This window comes from Nicotiana sylvestris, chromosome 6 (assembly GCF_000393655.2).
Source record: "Nicotiana sylvestris chromosome 6, ASM39365v2, whole genome shotgun sequence".
NCBI classification, from domain to species: domain Eukaryota; kingdom Viridiplantae; phylum Streptophyta; class Magnoliopsida; order Solanales; family Solanaceae; genus Nicotiana; species Nicotiana sylvestris.
In genome coordinates, this window is record NC_091062.1 from 3,656,244 (window position 1) to 3,668,718 (window position 12,475).

General features: G+C 43.9%; 1 protein-coding gene across 1 annotated transcript; it reads left to right on the top strand.

Annotated features, from left to right (window-relative positions):
• Nucleotides 1-7,624: 7,624 nt before the first annotated feature.
• LOC138870187 (uncharacterized) lies at nucleotides 7,625-9,878 on the top strand. The gene is made up of 4 exons (XM_070147973.1): nucleotides 7,625-7,946; nucleotides 8,296-8,853; nucleotides 9,055-9,183; nucleotides 9,409-9,878. The coding sequence occupies exons 1-4, from the start codon at nucleotides 7,625-7,627 to the stop codon at nucleotides 9,876-9,878; spliced, it is 1,479 nt and encodes a 492-aa protein (XP_070004074.1).
• Nucleotides 9,879-12,475: the final 2,597 nt, after the last annotated feature.

A 12,475-nucleotide genomic window follows, 5' to 3' on the forward strand; every position in this document is an offset into this window, starting at 1 on the left:
GTCCAACTAGACAGTGCCAAAATCTAACACGTGGGATGGGTCTCCGTGATACTTCCGAAGCATGGACACATGAAACACTGGATGTACGGCTGATAAGCTCGGCGGCAACTCAAGTCTTTAAGCCACCTCTCCCACTCGATCAAGAATCTCAAACGGGCCAATGAACCTAGGGCTAAGCTTGCCCTCTTCCTAAATCTCATTACGCCCTTCATAGGCGACACCCGAAGCAATACCCGCTCACCGACCGTGAATGCCAAATCACGAACCTTATGGTCGGCATGACTCTTTTTCCTGGACTGAGTTGTACGAAGCCTATCCTGAATGATCCCGACCTTGTCCATAGCATCCTGTACTAGATACATACCCAATAACCGAACCTCTCCAGGCTCAAACCATCCAACCGGTGACCGATACCGCCTACCATATAAAGCCTCATAAGGAGCCATCTGGATGATCGACTGGTAGCTGTTGTTGTAGGCAAACTCTGCTAAAGGCAAAAACTGATCCTACGAGCCTCAAAAGTCAATGACACAAGCTCAGAGCATATCCTCCAAAATCTGAATAGTACGCTCGGACTGCCCATCCGTCTGAAGATGAAATGTTGTGCTTAACTCGACCCATGTGCCCAACTCATGCTGAACTGCTCTCCAAAAATGTGAGGTAAACTGCGTACCTCGGTCCGAAATGGTAGACACGGGTATACCATGAAGACGAACAATCTCCTGGATATAGATCTCAGCTAACCTCTCGAAAGAATAAGAGAATACCACCGAAATGAAATGTGCTGACTTGGATAGCCTATCAATAATAAACCACACTGCATCGAACTTCTTTGAGTCCATGGGAGTCCAACAACGAAGTCCATAGTGATACGCTCCCACTTCCACTCAGGAATCTCAATCTTCTGGAACAAACCACCAGGTCTCTAATGCTCGTACTTTACTTGTTGTCAATTCAAATATCTAGACACATATGCAACAATATCTTTCTTCATCCTCCTTCACCAATAATGTTGCCACAAATCCTGATACATCTTAGCGACGCCCGGATGAATAGAGTACCGGGATCTATAGGCCTCCTCTAAAATCAACTCCCGGAGCCCATCGACATTAGGCACACAAACTCAACCATGTAGCCCCAAAACTCTAGCATCTCCTAATGTAACCTGCTTGGCACCACCGTGTCCCTAAGGATACACAAATGAGGATCATCATACTGCCGATCTCGGATACGCTCCAATAAAGAATAACGGGTGATTGTGCAAGCTAACACATGGATGAGCTCAAAAACATCCAACCTCACGAACTGACTGGCCAAAGCCTGAACATCCAAAGCAAGCGGTCTCTCACCAACCGGAATATACGCAAGACTGTCCATACTGGCTGACTTCCTACTCAAAGCATCGGCCACATATTGGCCTTTCCCGGATGATATAAGATGGTGATATCATAGTCTTTCAACAACTCCAACCACCTCCTCTACCTCAAATTTAGCTCCTTCTGCTTGAACAAGTACTGCAGACTCTTGTGATCCATGAATACCTCACATGCCATGCCATATAGATAATGACTCTAAATCTTCAATGCGTGAATAATCGCTGCTAACTCCAAATCATGAACTGGATAGTTCTTCCCATGAATCTTCAACTGCCGTGAAGCATAAGCAATGACCTTTCCATCCTGCATCAACACCACACCAAGTCCAATACGAGGTGCATCACAATAAACTGTATATAGCCCTGAACCTGTGGCAAAACCAACATTAGCGCCGTAGTCAAAGTTGTCTTAAGTTTCTGAAAGCTCGCCTCACACTCGTCTGACCACCTGAACTGGGCACCCTTCTGGGTCAACCTGGTCATCGGGGCTGCAATAGATGAAAACCCCTCTACAAACCGACGATAATAGCCTGCCAAACCCAAAAATACTCCGGATCTTTGTAGCTGATGCAGGTCTAGGCCAGTCCTTGATTGCCTCTATCTTCTTTGGATCTACCTGAATACCCTCTATTGAAATAACATGACCAAGAAAGCAACAACTCAACTAGAACTCACACTTCAAAAACTTAGCATACAACTGACTATCTCTCAAAGTCTGGAGAACCACCCTCAGATGTTGCTCATGCTCCTCCTAGATGCGGGAATAGATCAAAATATCATCAATAAAGACTATCACGAACGAATCCAAGTAAGTCTTGAACACTCGGTTATCAAATCCATAAAATCTGCTAGGGCATTTGTCAACTCGAATGACATCACCAAGAACTCATAATGCTCGTACCGAGTGCAGAAAGTTGTCTTAGGAACATCGGATGCCCTAATCCTCAACTGATGGTAGCCAGATATCAATTCAATATTCAAAAATACCTTGTCACCCTGAAGCTGATCAAACAAATCATCAATCCTCGACAATGGATACTTCTTCTTGATTGTAACCTTGTTCAACCGCCGGTAATCTATACACATCCTCATAGATTCGTCCTTCTTCTTGACAAACAACACCGCCGCACCCCAAGGCGAGACACTAGGACTAATGAAGCCCTTATCAAGCAAGTCTTGCAACTGCTCTTTTAACTCTTTCAACTCAGGCGGGGCCATACGATACGGCATGATAGAAATGGGCTGGGTGCTTGGGGCCAAATCAATGCAGAAGTCAATATTCCTGTCGGGTGGCATCCCCGGCAGGTCTGAAGGAAATACCTTAGGAAACTCACGAACAATAGGCACATAATCCATAGAAGGAACCTCAGCGCTAGAATCATGAACATATGCCAAATAGGCCAAATACCCCTTCTCGACCATATGTTGCGCCTTCATATATGAGATAACACTACGGGTAGAATGACAAGGAGTCCCTCTCCACTCTAAACGAGGTAACCCCGGCAAGGCTAGGGTCACAGTCTGGGCATGACAATCTAAGATAGCGTGGTAAGATGATAACCAGGCCATCCCCAATATGACATCAAAATCAACCATGTCCAGAAGTAACAAATTTACTCTAGTCTCAAGACCCCAAATCATAACTATACATGAACGATGGACATGATCTACCATAATAGAATCACCCACCGGTGTAGACACATATATAGGAACACTCAAAGAGTAACTAGGCATGACCAGATATGATACAAAATAAGATGACACATACAAGTACATAGATCCTAGGTCAAATAGAACTGAAGCATCTCGATTACAAATCAGAACAGTACCTATGATAACTACATTGGAAGCCTCAGCCTCAGGCCTGGCTGGAAGAGCATAACAGCGGGGCTGGGCCTCACCACTCTGAACTACATCTCAGGGATGGCCTGCTGCATGCTAGCCTCCACCTCAAGCGACCTGACCTCCACCTCAAGCGGCCTGACCTCCACCTCTAGTACCTCTACCTCCACCTTTAGCACATCTACCTCCATCTCTAGTTGGTTGAGCGGGCTGTGGAACACTCGGTGCCTGAACCATGTCACGGGAACCCTGATGTTGAGAGCTTCTCAATGCTTGAGAAAAACATATAGCAATATGCCCCATATCACCACAAGTATAACAAGCCCTCAGCTGCTGAGAATCCTGACCCTGACAACCTGAATGACCACCCCAAAAACTCTAGAGCGGCGGTATACTGATAGGAGCTGGCAGTGCACTATAGGACTACTGATCAGAATATTGCATATGAGAACCACGACCACCTGAAGCATCATGAGAAACCTAATGTGCTGACTGAAAAGGCCTAGGAGATTGGCCTACACCATACGAATCCTTGCTTCCAGACGAGGCGCCACTGAATTTGCTTGAATGACAAGGCCTCTTATCATACTCCTGACCACGCCCTTGTGATAGAACCATCTCAACCCTTCTGGCCACATTGACCGCATCCTGAAAGGAAATCTCGCTCCATGTCTCCTTATCCATCTAAAGTCGAATAGGCTGAATGAGTCCCTCAATGAACCTCCTCTCTCTCTCTCTCTCTCTCTCTCTCTCTCTCTCTCTCTTAGTAGAAAGTATAAGAAGTGCATGACGGGCCAAATCAATAAACCTAGTCTCGTACTGAGTAACAGTTATAGAACCCTGCTGGGGACGCTCAAACTGCCTCCGATAGGTCTCCCTCTGAGTGATAGGGAGAAACTTTTCTAGAAATAGCTGAGAAAACTGCTCCCAAGTCAAAGTTGGTGACCCGGCTAGTCTAGACAAACAATAATCTCTCCACCAAGTCTTGGCAGATCCAGATAAGCAAAAAGTAGCAAAGTCAACCCCATTGGTCTCCATTATCCTCATGTTCCTGAGAACCTCATGACAGATGTCTGAATAATCATGAGGATCCTTAGAAGATGCACCGCTGAAAGTGGTAGTGAAGAGCTTGGTGAACCTGTCCAATCTCCACAAGGCATCAGTAGACATAACTGCTCCATCACCGATCTGAGCTTCCACGCCCAGCTGAATTTCTCCAACTAGCTGAGCTGCTAGAGTCTAAAACTGGGGAGTCATCTGCTCCGGAGTGCAAGTAGCAGGAGTTTGGGCTCCTCCTCAAGCCTGAGAGACGGTTTTCAATCTACTTTGTTTGTGTTGTGAAGGCTCTTCTCCTGAATGCGGAGGAGTAGAAGCACAAACAATCTCTTTCCTCTTGATCCTGAAATTGAAAGAACACATCATAGAAAGAGGAAGGAGTTGGAAGCTAGATACAAAACAAAAGGAGAGTTGGACATTCAAGTTTAACCACGGCCAACAGTGATGGCAGGTAACCAAGAACGTCCGGTGATAGAAGCAGCAAGGCCGAACCTTGCTAATATGACTCAAGCTATTATGAAGCCTAAAATCACCAGTCACTTTGAGCTTAAACAGTACATGGTGCAGCTGATACAGTCCACTGGGCAATATGTAGGTCTATCTCATGAAGACCCACAAAGGCACATTTAGAATTTTTTGGAAATAACGGATACTTACAACTATCCAAATGTTTCCAAGGATTATGTCAGGCTGACATTGTTTCCTTTTTCATTGTTGGGGGAGGTTAGAGAATGGTTGCAAAAGGAGACCGCTAATTCAATCCATAATTGGAATGATTTGGCAAAGAAATTCCTAATCAAGTTTTTTCCCCACTAAAAAGACAAAGTTTTTGTGGAGTCAGATTCTTGGGTTTCAACAACGTGATGGTGAAACTCTTCGCCAAGCTTGGGAAAGATACAAGAAACTACTTTGAGACTGTCCACATCATTGTCAAACTGATGAGGTATTGGGCCATAATTTTGTTGATGGATTAGACGAGACTTCCAAGATGAATCTTGATTCAGCTTGTGGAGGTAGTTGCATGGCGAGACCATACAGTGAAATACAACTTCTGCTAAATAACTTTACTGCTAATGATCATAATTGGCAAGGTGAAGGAGAACCAAGGAGAGCAATGAAACAAAAAGCAGGGGTACTTGAACTTGATGACATTTCCGCCATGAGAGCAGATATAGCAAAATTGGCAAATCAAATGACTAGAATGACAATGGGACCGATACAACAAATGCAGCAAGTTCAACCAATGTCAATTTGTTATGAAATGTGTGGTGACAATCACACGAGTGACATGTGCCCGTGAATCCTGAATCTATATATTATGTGAGGCAACAAAGCAGAAGTCTGATGAACCAACAAGCACAATATGGGAATAATTACAATCCAAATTGGAGGAATCATCCTAATTTCTCTTGGGGTGGGAATCAATCAAATCAGAATCAATTTAGACCCCAAGGAAATTTCAATCATCCTCAGAGACCTCCCTAACAAATGGAAGAAAGCACTAATGAACTATTAAAGAAGTTGTTGATTGACAATCAGCAGCTCAGAACTGATTTCACAAATCTTGAAAGGCAAATGGGGTAGCTAGCAACAAATCAGAACACTAGACCTGCAGGCACTCTCCCCAGTGATACAGAAAAGAATCCGCAAATAAATGTAGTTACACTTAGGAACGGAAGGGAGCTTGAGGAAGTTCCAAAGAAAAGGAAAGATAAACCCATACCTGAGGGTGAGTTGATCCCTAAAGTGACAAACGAGCCAGAGAAGACTGCTGAAATTCCAAAGCAAGTAGAGGCCCCAAGGCCACCACCACCTTTCCCTCAAAGATTACAAAAGAAGAATGATGATCGCATGTTCAGCAAATTTCTCTCCATGTTGATCCAGGTTCAATTGAATATTCCATTGGTTGATGTGCTTCGCTAAATCCCAAAATATTCTAAGTACATAAAAGACATAGTGGCTCATAAGAGAAGATTGACTGAATTTGAGACAGTTGCACTTACTGAGGAGTGCACTTCTAAGGTCCAAAATAAGCTCCCGCAAAATCTTAAGGACCCTGGCAGCTTTACGATTCCTGTGCGTATTGGTAATATTGATGTGGGTCGTGCTCTTTATGATTTGGGGGCAAGCATAAATCTGATGCCCCTGTCTTTGTTCAAACATTTGGGTCTGGGAGCTCCCAGGCCAACTACGGTGATTTTGTAGCTGGCTGATAGGTCAATATCACACCCTGAGGGGGTGATTGGAGATGTGTTGCTGCAGATCGGGAAATTTATCTTCCCGACTGATTTCATTATCCTCGATTATGAGGCGGATGAACTTGTCCCAATCATATTGGGGAGACCTCTCTTGGCTACTGGTGATGCAATTATCAAAGTGAGAGAGGGAAAGATGATCTTGAGGGTAGATGATGAGGAAGCAGTTTTCAATGTCTACAAAGCAATCCAACTTCCCTCTCACTATGAGGAGCTCTCAATGATATCCGTCGTTGAGGTTGATGAGCAGATTCGTGATGCAATTGTTTATCTAGACGATTCTCTAGAGAAAGCACTTATGTTGTTTGATAGCTTGGGGATTGAAGAGGAGGTTGAGGAGATGATGCACATCCTTGATACATCTTGTGCATACATGCAGGGGACACACCCCTTTGAACCCTTGAATAGACCAGAGGGACCTCCTCCAAAGCCGTCAATTGAGAAAGCCCCAAAATTTGAGCTTAAACCTCTCCCATCTCACCTGCAATATGCTTATTTGGGTGATTCTGACACCTTACCTATTATTGTTTCTTCTGACTTTTCTCAATTGCAGGAAGAAAAGCTGTTGAGAGTGCTACGTAAGCACAAGCATGCTCTGGGGTGGACAATGTATAACATTAAGGGCATTAGTCCAGCCTTTTGCATACACAAAATCCTCATGGAGGAGGGGAAGAATCCCAGTGTTAAGCAACAACGCCGACACAATCCAATGAAAGAGGTGGTAAGAAAAGAAGTGATTAAGTGGCTTGATGCAAGTATTGTATTTCCTATCTCTGAAAGCAAATGGGTAAGTCCCATTCAATGTGTCCCCAAGAAAGGGGGGATGACTGTGGTAGTAAATGAAAATAATGATTTAATCCCAACAAGAACTGTCACCGGGTGAAGAATTTGCATTAACTATAGAAAATTGAACAATACCACCCGGAAGGACCACTTTCCCCTCCCCTTTATTGACCAAATGCTCGATAGATTAGCTGGCCAGGAGTACTACTGCTTCCTAGATGGTTACTCGGGGTATAATCAGATTGCTATAGCTCCCGAGGACTAAGAAAAGACCACTTTTACGTGTCCTTATGGAACGTATGCGTTCACGAGAATGCCATTTGGTCTTTGTAATGCATCTGCGACTTTCCAAAGGTGTATGATGGCCATTTTCACTGACATGGTCGAGAGGTTTGTAGAAGTATTCATGGATGACTTTTCTGTTTTTGGATGCTCTTTTGATAACTGCTTAATGAACCTCGATAAAGTACTTGCTCGGTGTGAAGAGACTAACTTGGTGCTAAACTGGGAAAAGTGCCATTTCATGGTACGTGAAGGTATAGTTTTGGGACACAAGGTGTCCAAAGATGGTTTGCAGGTGGACAAGGCAAAGGTGGAAGGAATTGAAAAGTTGCCTCCACCAATATCTGTTAAAGGCATCCGCATCTTCTTAGGCCATGCAGATTTTTATCATCGTTTTATTAAAGATTTCTCGAAAATTTCCTCTCCCTTGTGCAGGTTGCTTGAGAAGGATGTCGCCTTTAAATTGATGATGCTTGTCTGAAGGCATTCGAGGAGCTGAAGGAAAGGCTGGTGACTGCACCTATCATAATTGCTCCGGATTGGGAGCAACCATTTGAATTGATGTGCGATGCAAGCGACTTGGCCATTGGAGCTGTTTTAGGGCAAAGGAGAAACAAGATCTTTCACTCCATTTACTATGCGAGCAAAACCCTGAATCTAGATCAGATGAACTACACTGTCACTGAAAAAGAGTTGTTGCAGTGGTATGGGCGTTTGACAAATTCCAATCATATCTTGTGGGGACCAAAGTCATCGTCTACACAGATCATTCAGCCATCAGATACTTGTTTGAGAAAAAGGACGCCAAGCCGAGACTGATTCGGTGGGTCCTACTGTTGCAAGAATTTGATTTAGATATCCGAGATCGTAGAGGAACAGAGAATCAAGTGGCTGGCCACTTATTCAGATTAGAAAATCGGAATCATGTGGCTGAAGGGGGTGTAATCACAGAAACATTCCCTGATGAGCAGTTATTGGCAATCACCTCAGGCACAACTCCATGGTACGCAGATTATGTGAACTTTATTGCAAGCGGGGTGACACCACCAGAATTGACACCAGATAATAGAAGAAGGTTCTTGCATGACGTGAGGCTCTACATGTGGGATGAACCTTTCTTATATAGGCTCTATGCAGATCAGTTGGTGCGGAGGTGTGTTCTTGAGGAAGAAATAAGTTCCATACTTCATAGCTGTCATGCCTCGCCATACAGGGGTCATCACGGTGGAGATAGGACCACTCAGAAAGTGCTACAATCAGGTTTCTATTGGCCGAAATTGTTTAAGGATGCACACGCCTTTGTTAAAATGTGTGACAGGTGCCAAAGAACCGGAACGATCACGAAGAAGCACGAGATGCCGCTGTAAAACATTCTGGTAGTGGAACTTTTCGATGTTTGGGGAATTGACTTCATGGGACCGTTTCCACACTCTAACAGTCATAGGTACATCTTGGTGGCAGTCGACTATGTGTCTAAGTGGGTGGAGGCCATTGCTCTTCCCACTAATGATGCAAAGGTGGTGGTAAACTTTGTCAAGAAGCACATTTTCACCCGTTTTGGAACTCCCAGAGTGTTGATCAGTGATGGAGGTACGCATTTCTGTAATAAACTATTGAACAACGTCCTTGTAAAATACGGGGTCAAGCATAAGGTCTCCATTGCTTATCACCCACAAACGAGTGGTTAAGTGGAGGTTTCAAACAGAGAGGTCAAGCAAATTCTTGAGAAAATAGTGAGTGCAAATAGAAAAGATTAGGCCGGGAAGTTGGACGACGCATTGTGGGCATATCGAACTGCATACAAGACTCTCATAGGTGATTCTCCGTATAGATTAGTGTATGGGAAGGAATGTCACTTACCCATCAAACTTGAGCACAAGGCCTATTGGGCGATAAAGAAGTTAAATATGGATGGGGACTTAGCTGGAGAGAAGAGGCTGCTGCAATTAGATGAGCTCGAAGAGTTTCGATTAAACGCATATGAAAATGCCAAATTGTATAAAGAGAAAACTAAGAGTTGGCATGACAAGCACATTCAAATTCGAGAGTTCGAGCCAGGGCAAGGAGTTCTTTTGTTCAATTCGAGGTTGAAGCTTCTTCCCGGAAAGCTTAAATCTCGTTGGTCGGGCCCTTTTGTTGTGGTAAGCGTGAAGCCTCATGGAGCTGTGGAACTGTGGGATATGAGTTCAAATGGAACCTTCTTAGTGAATGGTCAAAGGATAAAACATTACTGGGGTGGTGACTTTGCACGTCACAAGACCTCGGTGGACTTGAAGGATGCCTGAGAACAGGTTGAGTCGTGTCGCGATGTTAAATCAGGCGCTGCGTGGGAGGCAACCCATGAATGTGTTGTAAATATAGTGCATATGAGACTTGGCCTTTTCGAGGGACCAAGTCGAAAAAAAAAAAGAATCCCTGAACTAGCGCGACCGCGCATAGCCCGCGCTAAATGGGTTTCCGTCTGCCTCGCTTATGAGCAACTAGCGCGGGCGCGCTAATCCAGCGCTAGTGCCCGCGTTAAATGAGTTTCTTTCTACCTCTCAACTAGCGCGGCTGCACTAATCCAGTGCTAATGCCCGCGCTAGTCCAGGTAAGTCCGGTTCTTGAATTTTTTTTTTTTTTTTTTTAACTTACCCCCCCCCTTCTAAAAACAATCTACACTACATCTAACATCCCCACACCCAAATCCCCCCACTCTAACGCCTAAAATCCCTAACCCTAACCCCTTTTCTTCTTCTTCTTCATCTAACATTCCTCTTCTTCATCTACCCCATATCCAACTACCCACCACCCTAATTTCCTCTTCTTACTCAATCTCTCTCTCTTGCTCAGGTATATGTTCTCCTTCTTCTTGTTATTTAGTTTCTTCAATTTTTCTTGTTTAGCATTATTATGTAGCATTATTATGGGATTGACAATTTATTTATCTCTTTAGGATAGTTTCTTCAAAAAAAATTTATTTTTCTAGGATAGTTTGTGTAATTTTTCTTATTTATTCTTACTTTGTATAGTAGAATGTAGCATTATTATGGGTTGAAACACATGCTAGTGGGGTGGTTGGGCTGAGAAGTTGAAAACTTATGAGTATGGTGGTGTGATGTAGTGATTGGGTTGGTTGATGGTGTGTACATTGTGTTATAGGGCTGGGTGAAGCTTGAAACTTACCATGCTCACCATGTGTTTGATAAAATGCCTCTTTGGAGGAAGTGTTGTGACCAATTACGTAGTGAAGTGTAAGTAGCCTCGGTTTGGTCACCCGATTGAATAAGGCTAACTTTGAACTAATTGCAGGTACCATGGCTCCTCCTAAACGCCCAGCATCAAGTTCCTCCTCCCGCCGCCCGGCTACAGCCAATACTGGGGGTCGGCCCCGAAAGTCAATTGATACTAGGCCTTTCAATAGCCAAAAATTTTGTGTCCGCCAAGGCAGAGGACGGGTTTAATAAAAAAGAGGCTAAAACAATGGTATCAGAACAAGCCATGGATCCAAATGCTCTGGCTATTACCTATCCCAATATACCTTTCGAGTTGAGGAGGCGTGGACTTGAGATCTTCTTCGAGGAGCCAATCACTGCAAATATAATGCTTGTGAGGGAATTTTATGCCAACCTCCCAAAACATAATGACTACAATGTTACAGTGCGCAAGCAACCAGTCAATGCATCTGTAGAAACTATCCGGGCTTTATACACGCTACCCCAAGTGGAGGAGGAGTACATGGATGCATACCAAGTATATAACAGCAAGCTTATTCCATGGGCCACATTCACTGACATCATTTGTCGACCAGATGCCAATATATAGTGGTATAAATATGGAAGCAAGTTCCACTCCAATGCCCTTAAGTTCGAAGCCAAATGTTGGTTGTACTTCATCAACAGCCGCCTCTTACCTTCCAAAAATCTGTCTGAAGTGAATATTCCTCGAGCATGCTTAATCTGGTATTTTATGAACAGGGGGTGGTTTGATGTGGCATTATTATTACATAATGAAATGTTTGAGAGGGTTCGAGTTTAACGATATGGGTTGTATTACCCATCTTTTGTCACCCGGCTGTGCCTTCAAGCCAATGTGCCAAATAATCTCGACCTAGATGGCCGACTAACTGTAGTCAATCCTTTCACGGTTGAGAGGGTCACCACAGGTAAAGAGGAGGTAGCTGCTGCAGAATTGGTTGGTCATGATTCTGAAGACAGTGATGATGATGAGGAGAAGGACCAACAAGAGGGAGCTGATGATGTGGAGATGAGAGATGATGCACAACCAGCACAACCACAAGCTGCTAATGTTGCAGGCCCATCTAGGGCCAGTCGGGGACAATGGCTAGACCTCATGGAGCAGGAGATAACTGAAATAAAAACATCAGTGAATGATTTGGGGAAACGTGTTGATGAAATGGCAACTCAGCAGAAGAAAACGGAGAACCTGATCATAGGTTGGCTTCGTGCATTGGGTCGGGCATGCAATGTAGACGTCAGCTCTGTCTCCGACTAGGATTGACCTTTCGGGGAAGTCTCTTTACCTCACTGCTTGTTTAAAATTTAAGCCATGGGGACAGGTCTTTAGCTTTAAGTATGGGGTGGGGGATTTCATTCATTTCCTTCAAGTGTATCTTTAATTGTTTTGGATTTTCAGGATTGTTTGGATTGTTTTGGTTGTTTGGTATTGTTGAATTGGTATTGTTTGACTAGACAGTTATCTGTGTGAAGTAAAAATAAAAAAAATAATATAAAATGGCTCGGCCCGATGATGGATTCCTTTCAACAGGAGTTCTTGAGGGACTGAGCTTAGAGAAAACAACAAAAAGATTTTTTATTTTCATGTAGGGTAACAACTCCCCCTTGGTTTTTCTTTAGGCCGCGGTTCTTTTCCAAGGGTTTAT